The 17,631-nt window shown below is 37.4% G+C and overlaps 1 protein-coding gene across 3 annotated transcripts in view; it reads left to right on the plus strand.

Moving 5' to 3' along the window:
* The window catches only part of SYT10 (synaptotagmin 10), a 66,790-nt gene that overhangs the window by 18,030 nt on the left and 31,129 nt on the right, over window positions 1–17,631 (plus strand). For all 3 annotated transcript variants that reach the window (XR_005794480.1, XM_040488449.1, XM_040488448.1), the window contains exons 2-3: window positions 1,075–1,432; window positions 15,152–15,719. Coding sequence is in view for 2 of the 3 variants with exons in the window: in XM_040488449.1 (XP_040344383.1) it covers window positions 1,075–1,432; window positions 15,152–15,719 (926 nt within the window). In the remaining variant the exon portion in view is untranslated. The remainder of the gene's footprint in view (window positions 1–1,074; window positions 1,433–15,151; window positions 15,720–17,631) is intronic.

Raw genomic sequence — 17,631 nt, forward strand, 5'->3', positions numbered from 1 at the left:
TGGCTGGTAAGATATTTTGTAGAATGCCCTCCTACTGGAATTTGTCTTACAGATTTCTAATGATTAGTCTTGGGTTATGGGTTTGGGAAAGAAGACCACAAAGGTAGAGTGCCATTTTCATCACATCATATTAAGGGTGTGTACTATCAACATGATTCATTATTGTCAATAGTCACCTTGATCACCTGGTGAGGTCTCTCCAACTATAGTTACCCTTTTTTACCCCTTTCCATACTGTCTTCTCTGGAAGGAAGTCACTATGTGCAGTATGTGCACTATGTCCACACTTGAGGAGTGGGAGCTGTGGTTCACCTTCTTTAGAACAGAGTATCTACGTATATTGCTTGGAATTCTTCTGCACAGGAGATTTGTTTCTTTTCTCTCATTCATTTATTTACTCAATCTTACTTTTTTTTTTTTTTTACTATATTTCTTTGGATCATTTTACATAATGAGCATATATTAATTTTGTGGTTATTTTGAAATAAGGATATTTTAGAGATACTTACATCATTAATTTGGGACGTTAGAAAGTAGGAACATGCAAAGTTATCATAAAGGACCTAGGGAGGTTAAAAATATAACTACCAGTGTACCTCTTCTCTGTTAGTAACATATTATTCTTATTTAGACTACAGAAAGTGGTTTATACAAATATTTGATATGATTCCCTGCTTAGAAAGTGAGAAGTTTACATCTTTAGATAAAAGATGAAACAAACAGAAGCCTTCTTATTGTGTGCATTTTCTGAGTTTCTTAAGTTTCATAACTTCATGGCAGGTTATAAGTTGCCACCTTTCATTTTGCAAACTCTTGGACCCCTTGTACTGTTTTTTTGAAATAATGTGCATATATCATGCCTTTTCTATACACAATTGGGATTTTTCATATATCTCCTTTGAGAATTTCCAGGCTTAATTATTAATCTTTCCTCCCTAACTTAAAAGTAAATTTTGAAACTCTAAAAAAGAAATCTGTTGATAATAACCATAATGTAAATTATCTCACTGTTTCTGCTCTTTTATGTACACTATCAGTGGATTAATATTTCTTTACATTGTGATTTTTTTCCAGATATTTCGGTCAGCTTGTTAGCAGTGGTTGTCAGCTTCTGTGGCCTGGCCTTGTTGGTTGTCTCACTTTTTGTCTTCTGGAAGTTGTGCTGGCCTTGTTGGAAAAGCAAACCTGTGACTTCCAACGTCAGTACCCTTCCACAGAGCATTTCAAGTGCTCCTACTGAAGTCTTTGAGACCGAAGAGAAAAAAGAAGTTCAAGAAAATGAAAAGCCAGCTCTAAAAGCTGTTGAGCCTGCTATAAAAATCAGCCACACTTCCCCTGATATCCCAGCAGAAGTCCAAAATGCTTTAAAAGAACATTTAATTAAACATGCACGTGTGCAAAGACAAATTACTGAACCTACATCCTCATCCCGGTAAGAAAAGATCAAATATATAAAACTGTGCGTGCATGTATGTGTGTGCCTGTGTGTGTGTGTGTGTGTGTGTGTGTGTGTGTGTGACCTTGTAAGGGGAGAAAAATGGAGATGAGAAAGGACCAAAGAAAAACAGGAGAAATGAGAATGACATAAGAAACATATCATTGAATAAAGAGGAAAAGGGCAAGACAGTTAAGCATCCAACTCTTGATTTCAACTCAGGTCATAATCTCGCGGTTCATGAGTTCGAGGCCTACATCAGGCTCTGAGCTGACAACATGGAGCTTGCTTGGGATTCTCTGTCTCTCTCTCTCTCTCTCTGCCCCTCCTCTTCTCATGCTAGCTCTCTGGCTGTCTCTGGCTCTCAAAAATAAATAAATAGGGGCACCTGGGTGGTTCAGTCGGGTAAGGTCCAACTCAATTTCTGCTCAGGTCATGATCCCACAGTTCTTGAGATCAAGCCCTGAGTCGGGCTTCATGCTGACAGCACAGAGTCTGCTTGAGATTCTCTCCCTTCCTCTCTGCCTCTCCCCCATTCACTCATGCACACATGTTGTCTCTTTCAAAATGAAGAAGCATTACAAAATTAAATAAATAAATAAACCTTAAAAAAGAGGAAAAAGGTAGGACAGAGGAAGTAAGGATGAGGGAAACTGAGGACAAAGGAGCCAGACAGGGAGCAGTACCATGAAGGGGTTTTAGTAGAATTTAAGGTCTCAGTAAGATAACATAACTACTGACTATTATTTGTTAACTCTTTCCCTTGAAAGATCATTGCTTGATAGTTGCTACTTGCAGTCTCAGTGTAGTTTAAGTCAACCAATAAATATCAAGAAAACAGCTACTTGCAATGTCTGTCATGAAATCATCTGGAAGTTCACAATCAAAATTGAGTAACAGAGATTAATATGGAGTCTCCAGTTGTTTAGTAACTGCATTGTCCACATGGAACCACTGGAAAATGCTATTTGAACACACACAGGCCAAGCCATATTGGGCAGAGTGTGGTAAATGCCACAGGAGTTTTGGTGAATATCCTGAGCACACTAAAGAGTGTATACAAAAGGAGGGAAATGAGAGCCTCTTCATGGAGATATATTTTAACTCTGCTTGGAAAAATCAGTAAAAGATTGCGTGAATGAAAATAATTTGCTGTAATGTATTTCAAATTGTGTTAACTGTAAAGGAAACATAGATTCCTTTTTTTAAAATTTTTTAATGTTTATTTGTTTCTGAGAAAGAGACAGAGCATGAACAGGGAGGGGCAGAGAGAGAAGGAGACACAGAATCCCAAACGGGCTCCAGGCTCTGAGCTGTCAGCACAGAGCCCCACGCGGGGCTCGAACCCGGGAACTGCGAGATCATGACCTGAGCCGAAGTCAGATGCCCATCCAACTGAGCCACCCAGGCGTCCCAAGGAAAAACACATTCTTGTGAAGGGTCGTTTTTTTTCTATTAAGGATGGTCTTCAGTCCTTAAAATGAATGACAAAGTAGTGGTACTGGTTTTTCTCTGGTTCTCAGAAATAACAACTAGTTTTACCCGAGGGCAGAGGAAAATCAGTGGTTTGGGAAGGCAAGTGTGGTTTCCTGCTAAGTAACTGACTTCCTAATCTTCCCTTTCTACCTCTCTAAATCTAAGTAACATCTACGCTTTCTGACATGACATGCTTTTGTAGGTTTAAAAATCTGTGAAATTGAAACACTGTGCATGGATCATGTTTGCCACTAGGATTGAAAGAATATTCAGTATATCTTTTGTGAAATAGAAAAGAATTATATCAGAGTCGCCTGGGTGGCTCCGTCCATTAAGTGTCTGACTTTGGCTCAGGTCATGATCTCACACTCCGTGGGTCTGAGCCCTGCATCGGGCTCTATGCTTACAGCTCAGAGCCTGGAGCCTGCTTCGGATTCTGTGTCTCCCTCGCTCTCTGTCCCTCCCCTGCTCGTGCTCTGTCTCTCTCTGTCTCAAAAATAAATAAAAGCATTAAAACAATTTTTTTAAAAAGAAAAGAAGAGAATTGTATCAATAAATAAATCCACCTCTTTCTGAAATACATTCCAGACAAACAAGTAAGAATAACTGTTACTTTGGGGATAAGGAACTTTGGAATAAGGAGGATGGATGGAGGTATCTTTTCCACGTTATGCTTTTCTGTGCTCTTTAAAATTTATAACCAATGTATGTCTCATAGTTAGTTTTTCTGAGCAGTGGCATTTAGGGTCATTTTTAATTTTTATGATTTCTATGTAATATGAATATATGTTAACTTAAACTTATCTATTATGGTTATTTAACTGAAATAATTATCCCCTATGCCACTTTTAAAAACATTTATAAGAGGGGCACCTGGGTGGCTCAGTGAGTTAAGCATCCGACTTTGGCTCAGGTCATGATCTCACGGTTTGTGAATTCAAGCCCCACATCAGGCTCTGTGCTGACAGCTCGGAGCCTGGTACCTGCTTCAGATTCTATGTCTCCCCCTCTCTCTGCCCCTCCCATGCTCATGCTCTATCTGTATCTCTCAATAATAAATACATGTTAAGAAAAATTAAAAATAAAAAATATTTTTAAGAAAAACTGCTTTGGGGCGCCTGGGTGGCGCAGTCGGTTAAGCGTCCGACTTCAGCCAGGTCACGATCTCGCGCTCCGTGAGTTCGAGCCCCGGGTCAGGCTCTGGGCTGATGGCTCAGAGCCTGGAGCCTGTTTCCGATTCTGTGTCTCCCTCTCTCTCTGCCCCTCCCCCGTTCATGCTCTGTCTCTCTCTGTCCCAAAAATAAATAAACGTTGGAAAAAAAAAAAAAAAGAAAAACTGCTTTAAAACTATCTGATTACTTGATTATCATTACTCTTATCACTGGCAACAGTGGCCAAATACAGTATTTAGTAAAGCCTTAAAGACACTCAGAAGTTTTAGAGTAAACATGTTCAATTAATTTACAAAACATTTTTATTTATTTTTTATAAAACATATTTTAAATATTGACAGCAGTATGTACGTCAATCAGCTTAGCACTCAGAATCATTAAGCTCTTTTAGTTGATAAGTGCACTTTGTCCCCCAATCTTAAAAAAACATAAAGATTAAATTATACATATCTTGTATTTTCTAAGAGAAAAAGTAGAATACAAATTCATAGTTTTGCTAGAACTGTGATATTTCATCTACCTCTTTGAATTTCCTTGTTTATATGAGTGGCTGGGAAGGAAGAAAGATTTATTTTTGAGCACTTGCAATTTGGTTACTATGCCAGGCACCCTTCCTGCTAATCCTGCCGACCTGCATGAAGTAAGTGTTATTAATTATTCCCATTACTTGTGAGTTAACTCAAGGCCCAGGGAAATTTACAATTTTGCCTAAATTCATGCAGCTGGTGAAAGTTAGAATTCAAATTTATCCAGATCGATGGTTTCACATTTTAAGCATTAAAGCCAAGGGGATATATAGTTTTTTACAATCAAAGATGTTGGTTACAGTCTGCTGAGGACAGAGAGTTTGGAGGTTGAAGAATGAGGGCATCTTTCTGCTCATTCTACTCAGAAATCTAAGATTGTACGTGGTTATTGTGAATGACTACAGTCACGATTTTAATCGCTTTGGCCTTGAGATGAATTCCTTGCATAAAACTTGATTATACTTAGTTCTCAAAACCCCTCATCTACATTAATTCCTTCATCATACTAGAAATTACCTTTATATGGAAGGAGGAGGAAATTGCTGAGTTCATTATGCAGCCCACTTGGACACAGATTGAGGGCACATTATCATAAATCAGATTATTCTGCTCAAATCTTAACTTTTCACTGAAATGTAGCAAAATCAAACCACACACATACACACACATGCACATGCACACAATGAATTGGTTTTGTCACCTTATTAGGCTATGCCAGTTCCAGTCTGCCATTGGGACTCCCTTTTACTCGGCTCAGACAGTAGCTGACAAACATCTTACCCTTTCAAGTCTTATTTGTCTCTATAACTTAATAACATTTTGATTGGTTCAGAAATTAACAGCATTGCTGGAAACTGGAACATTTTCCAAGTTCTTATCCTCCTTTTTAAGTGCCTAGACACTTGGCCACATCAGCTTGCCAGCAGCCAAATGACTCAGGAGGCATCTCTGTATTTCTTAGTTATTAACATTATTCTAGTATGTATCTTGATTGATTGTTCATTCATTCAATAGTCTTATTCAGTAGATATTTACTAATGGGTATCATCAGTGTGTTATACACACCCTGTCCACTCTGCAAACTTAAGGGAGCAGGAAAAAAATTTACAACATAATGCAAAGATAAGACATGAAAGACCAACTTCAATATCAGGAATTACAAGTATAGACTGTGGTGGAGAATGTAGAATTCTGAGAACAGAAAAATTATTCCTAGTATGAGGCTTAGAAAAGGGCCAATAGGCAAAGGCTGAAGGAAATGAAGAATTCACATAAATGGAAATTGGGAGAAAGTTTGCATCCCAGATGGAAACATTTTATGTGAAAAGACCTAGAATTGGAAATGTTGCCAGGAAAGTGGAAGTTACTTGATCAGAAAACAGAGTTCAGTGGAGGAGTAAAAAAGAAGAGAAAGTTGGCTGGACTCAAACTATATAAGGAGGCCTTGAAACCATGGGCAGGATACTCAAGGTCTGCCCTGTCAAAAATATTTGCAGCAGAAGTGTCCCATGGATAAAGAGCTGTGTTCTAGGAAAATTAATTTGGCAACAGTTTATAGGACAGACTAAAGAAAAAGACATCTATTTGGAAACTAATATAGTAGTTCAGGCATGATAAAATCAAGAAATAGCAAACAATAACCAAAAGACAAAAACCTGAGGGAAGTTGTAAAGAAAGAATCTAAGATCCCTTATAAAAAACACTGTGACATTTTAGTCATTGTGAGTGTAGCCTATACCTTTTAAAAGCCTGCCATTCAGGGGCGCCTAGGTGGCTCAGTCGGTTGAGCGTCCGACTTTGGCTCAGGTCATGATCTTGCCATTCGTGGGTTTGAGCCCCGCATCAGGCTCTGTGCTGACTGCTTGCTCAGAGCCTGGAGCCTGTTTCGGATTCTGTGTCTCCCTTTCTCTCTGCCCCTCCCCCACTTGCACTCTGTGTGTGTGTGTCTCTCTCTCTCTCAAAAATAAATAAACATTTAAAAAATAAATAAATAAATAAAAGCATGCCATTCAAACAATTACAATTTGATGATACCAAGCTACCATTCAAGCATTATGGTTCCATACTCCCCCACACATAGAGCTCTATGCTGCTTTCTTAGGCAGAAAATGCCGAATTCACTTGTGTACTGCTCTTGACACCTAGACAAAGTACTGTAGGAACTCAGGTTATATTTGTTGGTCTAAAAAAAAAATCAATAAATGAATTTGATGACCTTATCCTATTGATCCAAATGGATACTTCATGATTGTCCACTAGAGGAGTGCTTGGTCTTTTGACTATCCCCACCTCTCTGCATCTGCATTTTTGCTTTTGTGCTTCCTTCATCTGGGATGGTGACCTCTTTTTTATCTACTGTAAGATGTTTAAGGAAAATGCATTCCAGAGTCTACCTTCTCTGCCCAATTATGAGCTATTACCCTTTATCATTTGAAGCCATAGTTACAATCTAGCAATTATCTATTGTCCTAATATTTAGCTCTAGCTATTTGCCAAACTTGATGCTAAGTTCTCAGGAGATCAAGGCTGTGTAGCCTACTTTTATGCGCTCCTAATTTCTATCACTGTGTAGATACAGAATAAGTGTCAAGTGATGCTTCTAACTGATTGGGGTCGTCTCCACTTCTCTGTGCTCTTTTAACAACAGCATCAGGTGGTGAGATAAACTGCCCGTATTAGAAAGAGGTTAATGATGGTATACTCCCAGGGATGAGTTTGAGGGCCAATTTTGTGTGCATTCATTAATGGTATAGAGAAGAGGTGAATAGTAAGTGGAAAGTAATTTGTTGAGGATGAGGAATTATATAGGTTAGCCACTGTTAGGATTCTAAATACCTACTGAAAAATAATTGGGAAACCTAATGGCAGAGCCAACTGAACATTAACAAAAGCAGGAAAATGTGCATAGGAAGAAATTGTCTTATATGTGCTCATGGACTTACAATCAGCTATGTATGGTTGCTTACAAAAGTAATTTTTAAAATCATTATATAAGAGAAATGAAAGAATTATATAAAAATACATAAAACTGGATTGTATAGTTTTCTTTAAGAGATTTTTTTTCAATTAAATTCCTCCTAAAAGTAGAAATTGCAATTATCCATTCCAGGGCACTGTAAGTAATGGAAAGCAAGATGTTATACAAAGGGAGAGTATAAAAGATATAAACCTAGCTAGGATGTCAAGAAGCAGTATTTACCCAAAACTGAGAGAACTGAGAACTATCTCTTTGCAATAAAATTTCATGAAACATGCTGTACAGGTGCTTGAAATGGTTAAATAACCCTTTTCATGAAACATGTATTTGATAAATACACTAACTTCTTTTCTGAAGTGGGATGGCTCTTTGAACCAAGGTCAAAGACAAAACCTTATAAAATAAATTCAAACTTGGAGAGTTTGTTTTCTGGCACTGACAAATACCATCTCCTCTTTATAAGCACTAATTATGAATTGATTGGACTCTTCTTTATAATACAGAATATTCTTGGGAAGTTTGATTTCATGAGTCACAGGAATATTAGGGTAAATTGTTTTAAAATTTTTTTAACGTTTATTTATTATTGAGAGACAGAGACAGAGCATGAGCAGGGGAGGGGAAGAGAGGGGAGAAGACACAGAATCCAAAGCAGGCTCCAGGCTCCGAGCTGTCAACACAGAGCCTGATGCAGGACTCGAACTCACAAACTGCGAGATCATGACCTGAGCCGAAGTCGGATGCTTAACTGACTGAGCCACCCAGGCGCCCCTAGGGTAAATTGTTTTAATACAAACTCCAATTAACATTTCCTGAATCTCAGCATATGTTATTATGAAATTCATAAAAAGGTGAATAATACTTAGTCTCTTATGCTGTTATGAAGACTACAGTCTAGCACACAGGTTGAGGAATGGAAGACAGATGTGGAAACAAATAATTTCAATACACTGTTTGCAGACATCAGGAAGAGCATAACAGACTGAGAAATGGAGACTTGTAAAGCAGGAGAAAAGCCAAGAGGTATAACTTGGAAGCCAAGTGAACAGAGTATGTAAATAACCAGGAATGATTAATTGTTAAGTGACCCTAATAAGGTCAGCTGGGATAAAGACCGTGAATTGCCCTGGGAGCTTAGCAAAGTGGGGAAGACATTGTTCACATTTCTAAGAGTGGTTATGGTGGAGTTGGGCATATGTAAAGCTAATTAGAATATGTTTAAATAGAAGGAAATCAATTAGACAGTAAACAGACTGTCCTCAACTCTTTCAAGGAGTTTTGCTACACATGTGACAGAGAAACAGTGTAGTACAGAGAGAGGAAGTGGTGTAAAGAAGTTTCCTTTAAGTTGGGAGAAACAATAGTGTGCTTTTATACTGATAGGCAGTGATTCAACAGAGAGGGAGGATTAATGCATTAAGCAGAGGGAATATTCTTCAAGGTAACATGAGAAAAAATGGGATTTAGTATATAAGTGGAGGGACTGGCTTCAAGGCAAAACATATAGGTACAAATGCTGATAAGAGGGTTGATGATAGTGGGAGTCTGCGGAAGGTTTCTGCTCTTTGCTTCAATTTTTTCTGCGTGCAATGGAAAGTTTGGTCCTTAATGTAGACTAAGAATGAAGAAGGTGGTGATGGAGGTTTGTAGAAAAATGAGAAGGTATGAAATAGTCATCTTGTGAATCCAGGAGGTTGAGAGGGAGAAGGGATTGCTATGCTACATTAGAGTTTGCATGAGGAATGTGGTCACAAATTTAAAGTGGAGCAGTGAGGGGCACCTGGGTGGCTCAGGTGGTTAAGCATCCAACTCTTGATCTCTCGTGAGATCAAGATCATGCTGTCAGCATGGAGCCTGTTGGGGATTCTCTCTTCCCCTCTCTCTCTGCCTCTCCTCCACTCAAGTGCATGCATGCACACACGTGTGCTTTCTTTCTCTCTCTCTCTAAATAAAACATAAAGTAGACCAGTGAGAGTTGTTTTATGTATTTCTCCAATTGCATTCACTTGCACTTGTGCAGGTGTAGAAATGATGGAGACTTGAATTCAACCAGAGCCACAGTTTTGTCCTGCTACTAAGAAGGTAGGGAGCAACAGGGAATAGGGGATGTGTTAATGAGAGTGACTACTGATTAGCCATGAAATTAAAACTGGGTAAAGAGAGGGAAATAGGGATTATGAAATGGTGGTATAGACAATGGATTGGAGGTTCTGGTGAATTGGAAAGGTTGTCTTGAGTTGGAGTGTAAGAGGGTCTGAGCTAGAAGAATAATGGATGTTGATCAGAGAGAGGCATGCATGACACTGGGATTCTGGAGAGTTTGCAGCTAATGATGACAAAATCTATGTACATGGTAGTAGCTTGAGTAAGTAAAGAGCATCATGGTAGAAGGGGAGTTCAGGGAACCTAGAGGCCACAAGGTGGGAAGAGACATGTGCATTGCTAGCAGTTAGAACAAAAACATTGTCAAAGGCAGTGTTTTAGTGGAGCAGGAAATGAAATAATGACGACTTAAATGAGAGTGATGTAGTAATCAACAGACTACTAACAATAAGTAGTAATGGGGATATGACTTGCTGACTTGAGCTCCAGCACTGGGAGAGGCGGATGAAGGGAGAATGGTGTCAAAGCGGCAATGGAGAACAAGAGGAATGGACGACTGCCTGGCCTCCAGGCCAGTGGAACAGGATTGCAGGGAAAACATCAGCCACCACATGAGAGGGGCACACAGGAAACATGTCCTTGGAGAAAAGTCATGTTTCTACTGAGCAATAATGTGAGAACATTCAAAGAAGGGATTAAGGATATAGAGGATTTTGCTGATGTCCAATTTTTATTTATTTACTTAAGTTTTATTCATTTATTTTGAGAGACAGTATGTGAGCGGGGGAGGGGCAGAGAGAGCGGGGGAGAGAGAGAATCCCAAGCAGGCTCCAAACTGTCAGTGCAGAGCCCAACGCAGGGCTCGAAGTCACAAACCACAAGATCATGACCTGAGGTGAAATCAAAACTTAGATGCTGGTGGACTGAGCCACCCAGGCTCCCTTCCAATTTTTATTTTAAAAATTCATTGTGACATATTATACAACTTAGTCTGCCTTCGTATATGTGGTGCTCTGCCTGTTATTTTTGTGCCTGTATTGAGTGAATCCTTGTTTCGAACTGAATAGAATAGGAAACAAATAAAGATGAAAACTTACTTTACCAGAAACTTGATTTAGTCTTACTATTCAAGACTTCTTAACTATGAAATGGGCTATAACCTTTAATATATGCTGATAGTCTCTGATACAAACTTCGATACCAACAAAAAACAAGGAAAGATGAATTCCATATAAACATATTAAAATAAATCAATAAAGTGCTGCTAAATATATTTTTGTTGTTCTCTCTGATTTCTCAAGCAATATCTAAGGTAAAGTGAACAGATGGTAAAGGCACTACAGTTAAGAGTAGGAGGATAAAGGTTTCCCACTTAAGGAGAAGAGAACTAGTAGGTGCTGAGAAGTGAGTTAATCAGAGAGTCTGTGTTGTCCAGGGTGGTGGCTGCAGGACATACTCCCACAGGAGTGACTCTGTGCCATCTGTGCACCCCCAAATAGCAACCCTAGACTTCAGGTTGTCAGAACCAGAGAGTTCAGTATGGCATTTGCACCTTAGCTCCTTGTATCCTGAATTGTAATGGTATTATCAGATGAGAAATTACAGTTTTCAGTCATCTAATATCTCACTGGGTCTTCACAATGTGAAAGGACTGTTTTATAGGTAAGGAGCGGAAAGCCCAAACAAGTTAAGGGACTTGCCCAAAGTTGCTCTTATTTTATAGGGAAGCTGGGAGCAAACTGTCTGATTCTAGTCCAGCACTTTGCCTACCTCATCTCAGTGTTAGGATCTTCAAGCACTTTCTTCTGGGTAGTAGGGAAAAGTTGGCTTGGTTTCCAGTGAGATTCCAGGACTCTACCCACATGTCAACCAGAGCAGTGCTGTCTTTACATATTCAACTTCTGGCTTCTGATTTCATTGAAGGAAGGGATCTGTTGGTAATAAATATTTGAAAATCACCATGGTAATGCATGCTATTCCTATGGCATTAAGTTTGATCTATCTAGCTGCTGTCAGATATTCTAGGCAAGGTAGGGAAAGTTTTTCCTTTTCTATTGGAGAAATAGTTGGGTGGTGCCATCCTAGGGTTTGAAGGGTAAGAATGGGATCAGTAATAGTAAAATGTCCTATACTTTGATTGGCTGGATATTTGTGAGACTAGCCACTTATCATATCATTCCAAAAGAGAAAAAGGAAAGGGGTGGGGGGGGAGGGGAAGCAAAAAGAAAAAGGTCTGTTTTGTCATGGCAATAGTTTAACATTGTAATAATTAAAGCTTCTCTTAACTGACTAGCTAAACTATGACTTAGAATATGCACTATTTACCCTATAATTAGGGCACTGGCTTACTAGAACAAAAACATTACTAATCTTTGATTCTTGCCAGAGGGGCTTTACAGCTGTACAATTATATTCACAGACATAAAGAAAGTGATTTTTAGGGAGAGGTTAGAAGATTAAAATTTTGTTATATCAAAAAGTATGAGGGTAAAATTATGGAATCAATTTATAAGAAATAAGGAATTAACTTTTGGGGGAATTTTGCTTAAAAAAATTTTCTTTAAATATCAATACAGGGTGAGCCTCTGGCTCTTGATTTTGGTGAAGGTCATGATCTCATGGTTCATGAGACGGAGCCCTGCATCAGGCTCCATGCAAGCAGCACAGGGCCTACTTAGAATTCTCTCTCTCCCTCTGCTCCTCCCCCCATTCATGCACATGCTCTATAAATAAATAAGTAAATAGATAAATATTTTAAAAATGAAAATCATTACATAAGGGAAAGTGATTTAGGCAGAAATATTTATTCAACAATATATTCTAAATTGCTTAGGAACACTGAATATATAACTAAATTATATTAGACCCCTTTAATAATTCAGAACATATACTACTTGTATGCTTTTTAAAATTATTCTTATTTTCACAAATACTCTCCAATGGTGGCCTGACCCCAATTCAAGCCCCTGATTCTATATAAGGAATAGATATAGAAGCTTAAGGAAAAAATGATATTCCAATACCAGATTAGCACTAAAGAATATCAAGAATTAGAATGGGATTAGCTATACCATTTTTATGGTATTTAAATAGTTGTTTAATATTTCCGTCCTGAGAATAGAAAATAAGCTAATTAAACATAAGAGAGTAAATTTGGAACACCTCAGAATATAATTCTGATTTTACATAACATAATTTACATAATAAAATTCCATTTTATTAATATACATAATGATATCATGAATAAAATTATTAAAGAATCATAGAATGATAGAGAATCGTAGAAATTAAGTGTTAGAAAACAGAAGTCTAACATCTCAACCTGAGGCATAAACCTTTTTCTTCAACATCTAACTTTGGTTTCTATACTTCATGTACACCATTTTGGACAGCTGTAGATATTTTTATTTTTTTATTTTTTTTATTTTTAAAAAATTTTTTTAACGTTTATTTATTTTTGAGACAGAGAGAGACAGAGCATGAACGGGGGAGGGGCAGAGAGAGAGGGAGACACAGAATCCGAAGCAGGCTCCAGGCTCTGAGCCATCAGCCCAGAGCCCGACGCGGGGCTCGAACTCACGGACCGCGAGATCGTGACCTGAGCTGAAGTCGGACGCTCAACCGACTGAGCCACCCAGGCGCCCCTGGACAACTGTAAATATTTTTAAATGCTCCCTTATATTAAGCCAAAGTCCATCTTTACCTGTAACTTCCATAGATTCTTATTAATTCTGCCATGACAGTGCTTTAGAAATTAGAAGACAGATTCCTCTCCTTTCTTGGTTCAACATCCTCAGCTCCTCAAATTACTGCTCAAATGGTAACATGGCTAGGTATCTTCTGGATATTCACTCATTTGTTTTTTTATCCCTCTTAAATCAGTCCTTATGTGTGCATCAGTGAATCAAATATTAATTAAACCAATGTCCTCAGTATTACTTAGTGTTTACTGTAAAAAATGTAGATCTGATGTAACATACAACAGAAGTGAATACAGGATTTTAAAGTAAGTGCTAGATAGATATTAAGTGTAAGAGAGAGCTGAAAGGAGAGTCAGGCAAAGACTAGTATAGAAAGCAAAACAGAAGTTGATGAGGATCTGGACTGAGTAGCAATAGAAATGGAACAGAATGGACAAGTATATGGAATGTTTCAAAGCAAACATCAACTGGATTTCGAAAATTGAGTAAATCTCATGAATAAAGGAAATGTGATTCAGAGCATACTGCAGATTCCCAAGCACAAGTGGCTGATAAATATGTTAGAGCTATTGTCTGAGATTGTGGAAGGGAGAACTAGTTTGAGAGCAAAAGGCAGAAAATGATTTTGCTTGAGTTTGGGGAAAAATTAAGATATCCACTTAGAAATCTCCCTTAGAGATGTGTAAATATGGGACTAGAAGTTTACATATCTGAGATATATGCAGGGAACCACCAGATTTAAGATGACAGTTATAGTTCAAGAACTGATGATTAGTCTACTGGAGAGACTAAGGAGAATAAAGAACTAAAGACCTGGGACTAAGCCTTGAGGAGACACATAAGTTGACACGGCTCATACCAGAAATCACAGATGAAGTAGAAGAGAAGCAGATTTTAATGCAAGTCACATTTACAAGACAATGGTAAGTTGATATAGCTAATGTTCCAGAAATGTTGACTAGATGAATAGTAACAGTGATAAAGGAAAGTCAGTTTGAATTCTAAAAAACTCTATTAGGTTGGACCCAAATTCTAAAAGTGTATATTTTTAATCCTTAGAATTTCTGAAGCCCACTCCATGTTGAAAAAAGGAAAATGTACTAATTTTGGCTGTCACCACTATATATTCTTTTCACAAGTAAATATTCATTTAGTTATCTTAAGTATTAGGAATAATTCCTTAAGTATTAGGAATAAATAATTAGTATTAGAATAGGTCGACTTATGTTTTTTATTGTAATGGGGCAGTCACTAAAAACACGAAATTCATGAGATGCAAAAAATCCAGATATAAAGAAACCAGTCATCAACATGATTTGTCTACACGAAAATTACAAGATATAACCAGATGATTTATGATTTGTGGTATTTTGTGGAATACTAAACTTTGTAACTGTGTTTCTTCACAATTGTTTTTAATTATGTCCTTATGATTGAGAGTAAAAAATTCCAAAAGTTCATAAAAATGTACATTTGAGTGTTTCAGATGTTTCTATAATTTTAGAAGTCTTTTCCTTTGAATATGCATTTCTGGTTTTTCGAAAGTAGCTCTGTGTGTGTGTGTGTGTGTGTGTGTGTGTGTGTGTGTGTGTGTGTGTTTGCGTGTGCGTGCATGCGTGTGTGTACATCCGTTTTTATATTTATACAAATGCAATGCTTTCATTATCCTGGGGTGGGGGAGAGTTTATATGCCACTGTATAATGTTGTCATCAAAATGATCTACCTAAATTATCTTGTGTGTACGTGTGTGTATATACAGCCACAATTCCTTCAGGAGACACCTACCAAGGCAAATGCAGGTTTCCAGTGTTGATTTTAGCATGGGCACAGAATCAGTTTTACAAAGAGGAGAAACAACAACCAGCATTGGGAGGATAAAACCAGAGCTCTACAAACAGAAATCTGTTGACTCTGAGGGCAACAGGGAAGAAGATGTCAAAACCTGTGGGAAACTTAACTTCACCCTCCAGTATGACTATGAAAATGAACTTCTGATTGTTAAAATTATCAAAGCCTTAGATCTCCCTGCTAAAGACTTCACAGGCACTTCTGACCCTTATGTGAAGATGTATCTTCTTCCAGATAGGAAAAAGAAATTTCAGACCCGTGTGCACAGAAAGACTTTAAATCCTCTATTTGATGAAACTTTTCAGTTTCCTGTAGCATATGATCAACTAAGCAACCGAAAACTACATTTCAGTGTATATGATTTTGACAGATTTTCTAGACATGACATGATTGGGGAAGTGATTCTTGATAATTTGTTTGAAGTCTCTGATCTCTCCAGGGAAGCCACAGTGTGGAAAGATATTCATTGTGCTACCACAGTAAGTAATAATTCCACCAAACTATTTTTTTTCACCTGTAGTAGTATATAAAACTAATTGGAATGAGTTTACAAAGTTACGGAATTTATGTATTAAGAACATGCAAAGGTAGGATTTGATTACGTATGTAATAATAATTTAGGCACTTACACGATATTAGTGACTATGTAAATAAAAAAAACCCAGCTCTTGTAAGTTAACAAAAATAGTAGTTCTTTTCTTTTGTAAAATGTTTATTTTATAACCTATTCCCAGCACTCAGTTTCCTCATAGTTAATATTCAGTGACTTTCATTATTTCAGATATTGTTCCTCAGATCAAACCTAAAATGTACTTTGATGATATTTGAAAAAGCCCTTGGTTTAGTCTAAAACAGCCCATTTCTTCAGAAGGTTTCATGGAATAGACACAATTACAGAATTTGAAATGTTGAATGAGAAGTGATTGTTTATATTAGAATTTTTGTTTTACATTACAAAATTCTTTCTCTTAATATAAAATAATAAGTTTAATATTGAAAATTTGGAAAACAGTAAAAAACATAATACAAAATAAAATACTCCATAATGCTACCAATTACATATAATATCATGGCATATTGCTTTGTAAATTTTTTCCATACATGTTTTGAAATTATTGTTCAAACTAAGTTTCAGGGTACCTGGGTGGCCCACTTGGTTAAGCATCCAACTCTTGATTTAGGCTCAGGTCATGATCTCATGGTTTGTGGATTCGAGCCATGTGTTGGGTTCTGTGCTGATGGCACTGAACCTATTTGGGATTCTCTCTCTCTCTCTCTCTCTCTCTCTCTGTCCCTCCACTCTCTCTCTAAATAAATAAATAAGTAAATAAATAAATAAATAGTTCAAACCACGTTTAAATTTTTTCCCACTGATTTTCTTTTATGTTACATTTGTTTTATTGTATAATGTTTAAATATATGATCTATTGGGGCGCCTGGGTGGCGCAGTCGGTTAAGCGTCCGACTTCAACCAGGTCACAATCTCGCGGTCCGGGAGTTCGAGCCCCGCGTCAGGCTCTGGGCTGATGGCTTGGAGCCTGGAGCCTGTTTCCGATTCTGTGTCTCCCTCTCTCTCTGCCCCTCCCCCGTTCATGCTCTGTCTCTCTCTGTCCCAAAAATAAACAAACGTTGAAAAAAAAAAAAAATAAATAAATATATGATCTATTTACCTAACCATTCTCTTACTGTTGGACATTTGAGTTAGGCATAAATTTTGGTATACTAAAAATTGTTATGTTCTTATTTACACAAATCTGTTTTATTTAAGATTATGTATCTAGGATAGAATTATGGAATTGGAATTAGAAAACTGGTCGCTTAGGTTAGATTGCAGAATTGTATTGATTTGTTGGTTTTTAAATGGGTACATTTAATTTTTTACCCCCAGGTTGTCTTTGAGTATTTACCATCTTTTGTCGAAATTTTACCAAAATTTATAAGCTTAAAATGTAGAAGTCCTTACTAGAGATAAGGGGATAATTTTAAAAATAAGATAATTTTTTAAAAAATATATTAAAAAATAAAAATAGGAAATTATATTTTAATACAGAGTAGCTGCTGTTTTTTAATTTTTTAGAGAGAGTATGTCAACAGGGGAAAGGGCAAAGGGAGAGAAAGAGAAGGAAAGAATCTTAAGCATGCTCCGTGCTCAGTGCGAAGCCCAACTCGGGGCTCAATCCTACTACCCTGGGATCATGACCTGAGCCGAAATCCAGAGTCGGATGCTCAACTGACTGAGCCACTTAGGTGCCCCAAGAGTACTCCTTTTCCTTTTTCCCCCATCAATGTTTTACTAATGAAAACCAGAATTTGGGGTCATTATATTTTCACTAAGAATGATATAGATAAGATCATTTAAAATTTTATACTTCTAGTTTGTTGAATTGCATC

The sequence above is a fragment of the Herpailurus yagouaroundi genome, unplaced genomic scaffold (assembly GCF_014898765.1).
Source record: "Herpailurus yagouaroundi ecotype Mexico unplaced genomic scaffold, PumYag 166, whole genome shotgun sequence".
Taxonomy (NCBI): domain Eukaryota; kingdom Metazoa; phylum Chordata; class Mammalia; order Carnivora; family Felidae; genus Herpailurus; species Herpailurus yagouaroundi.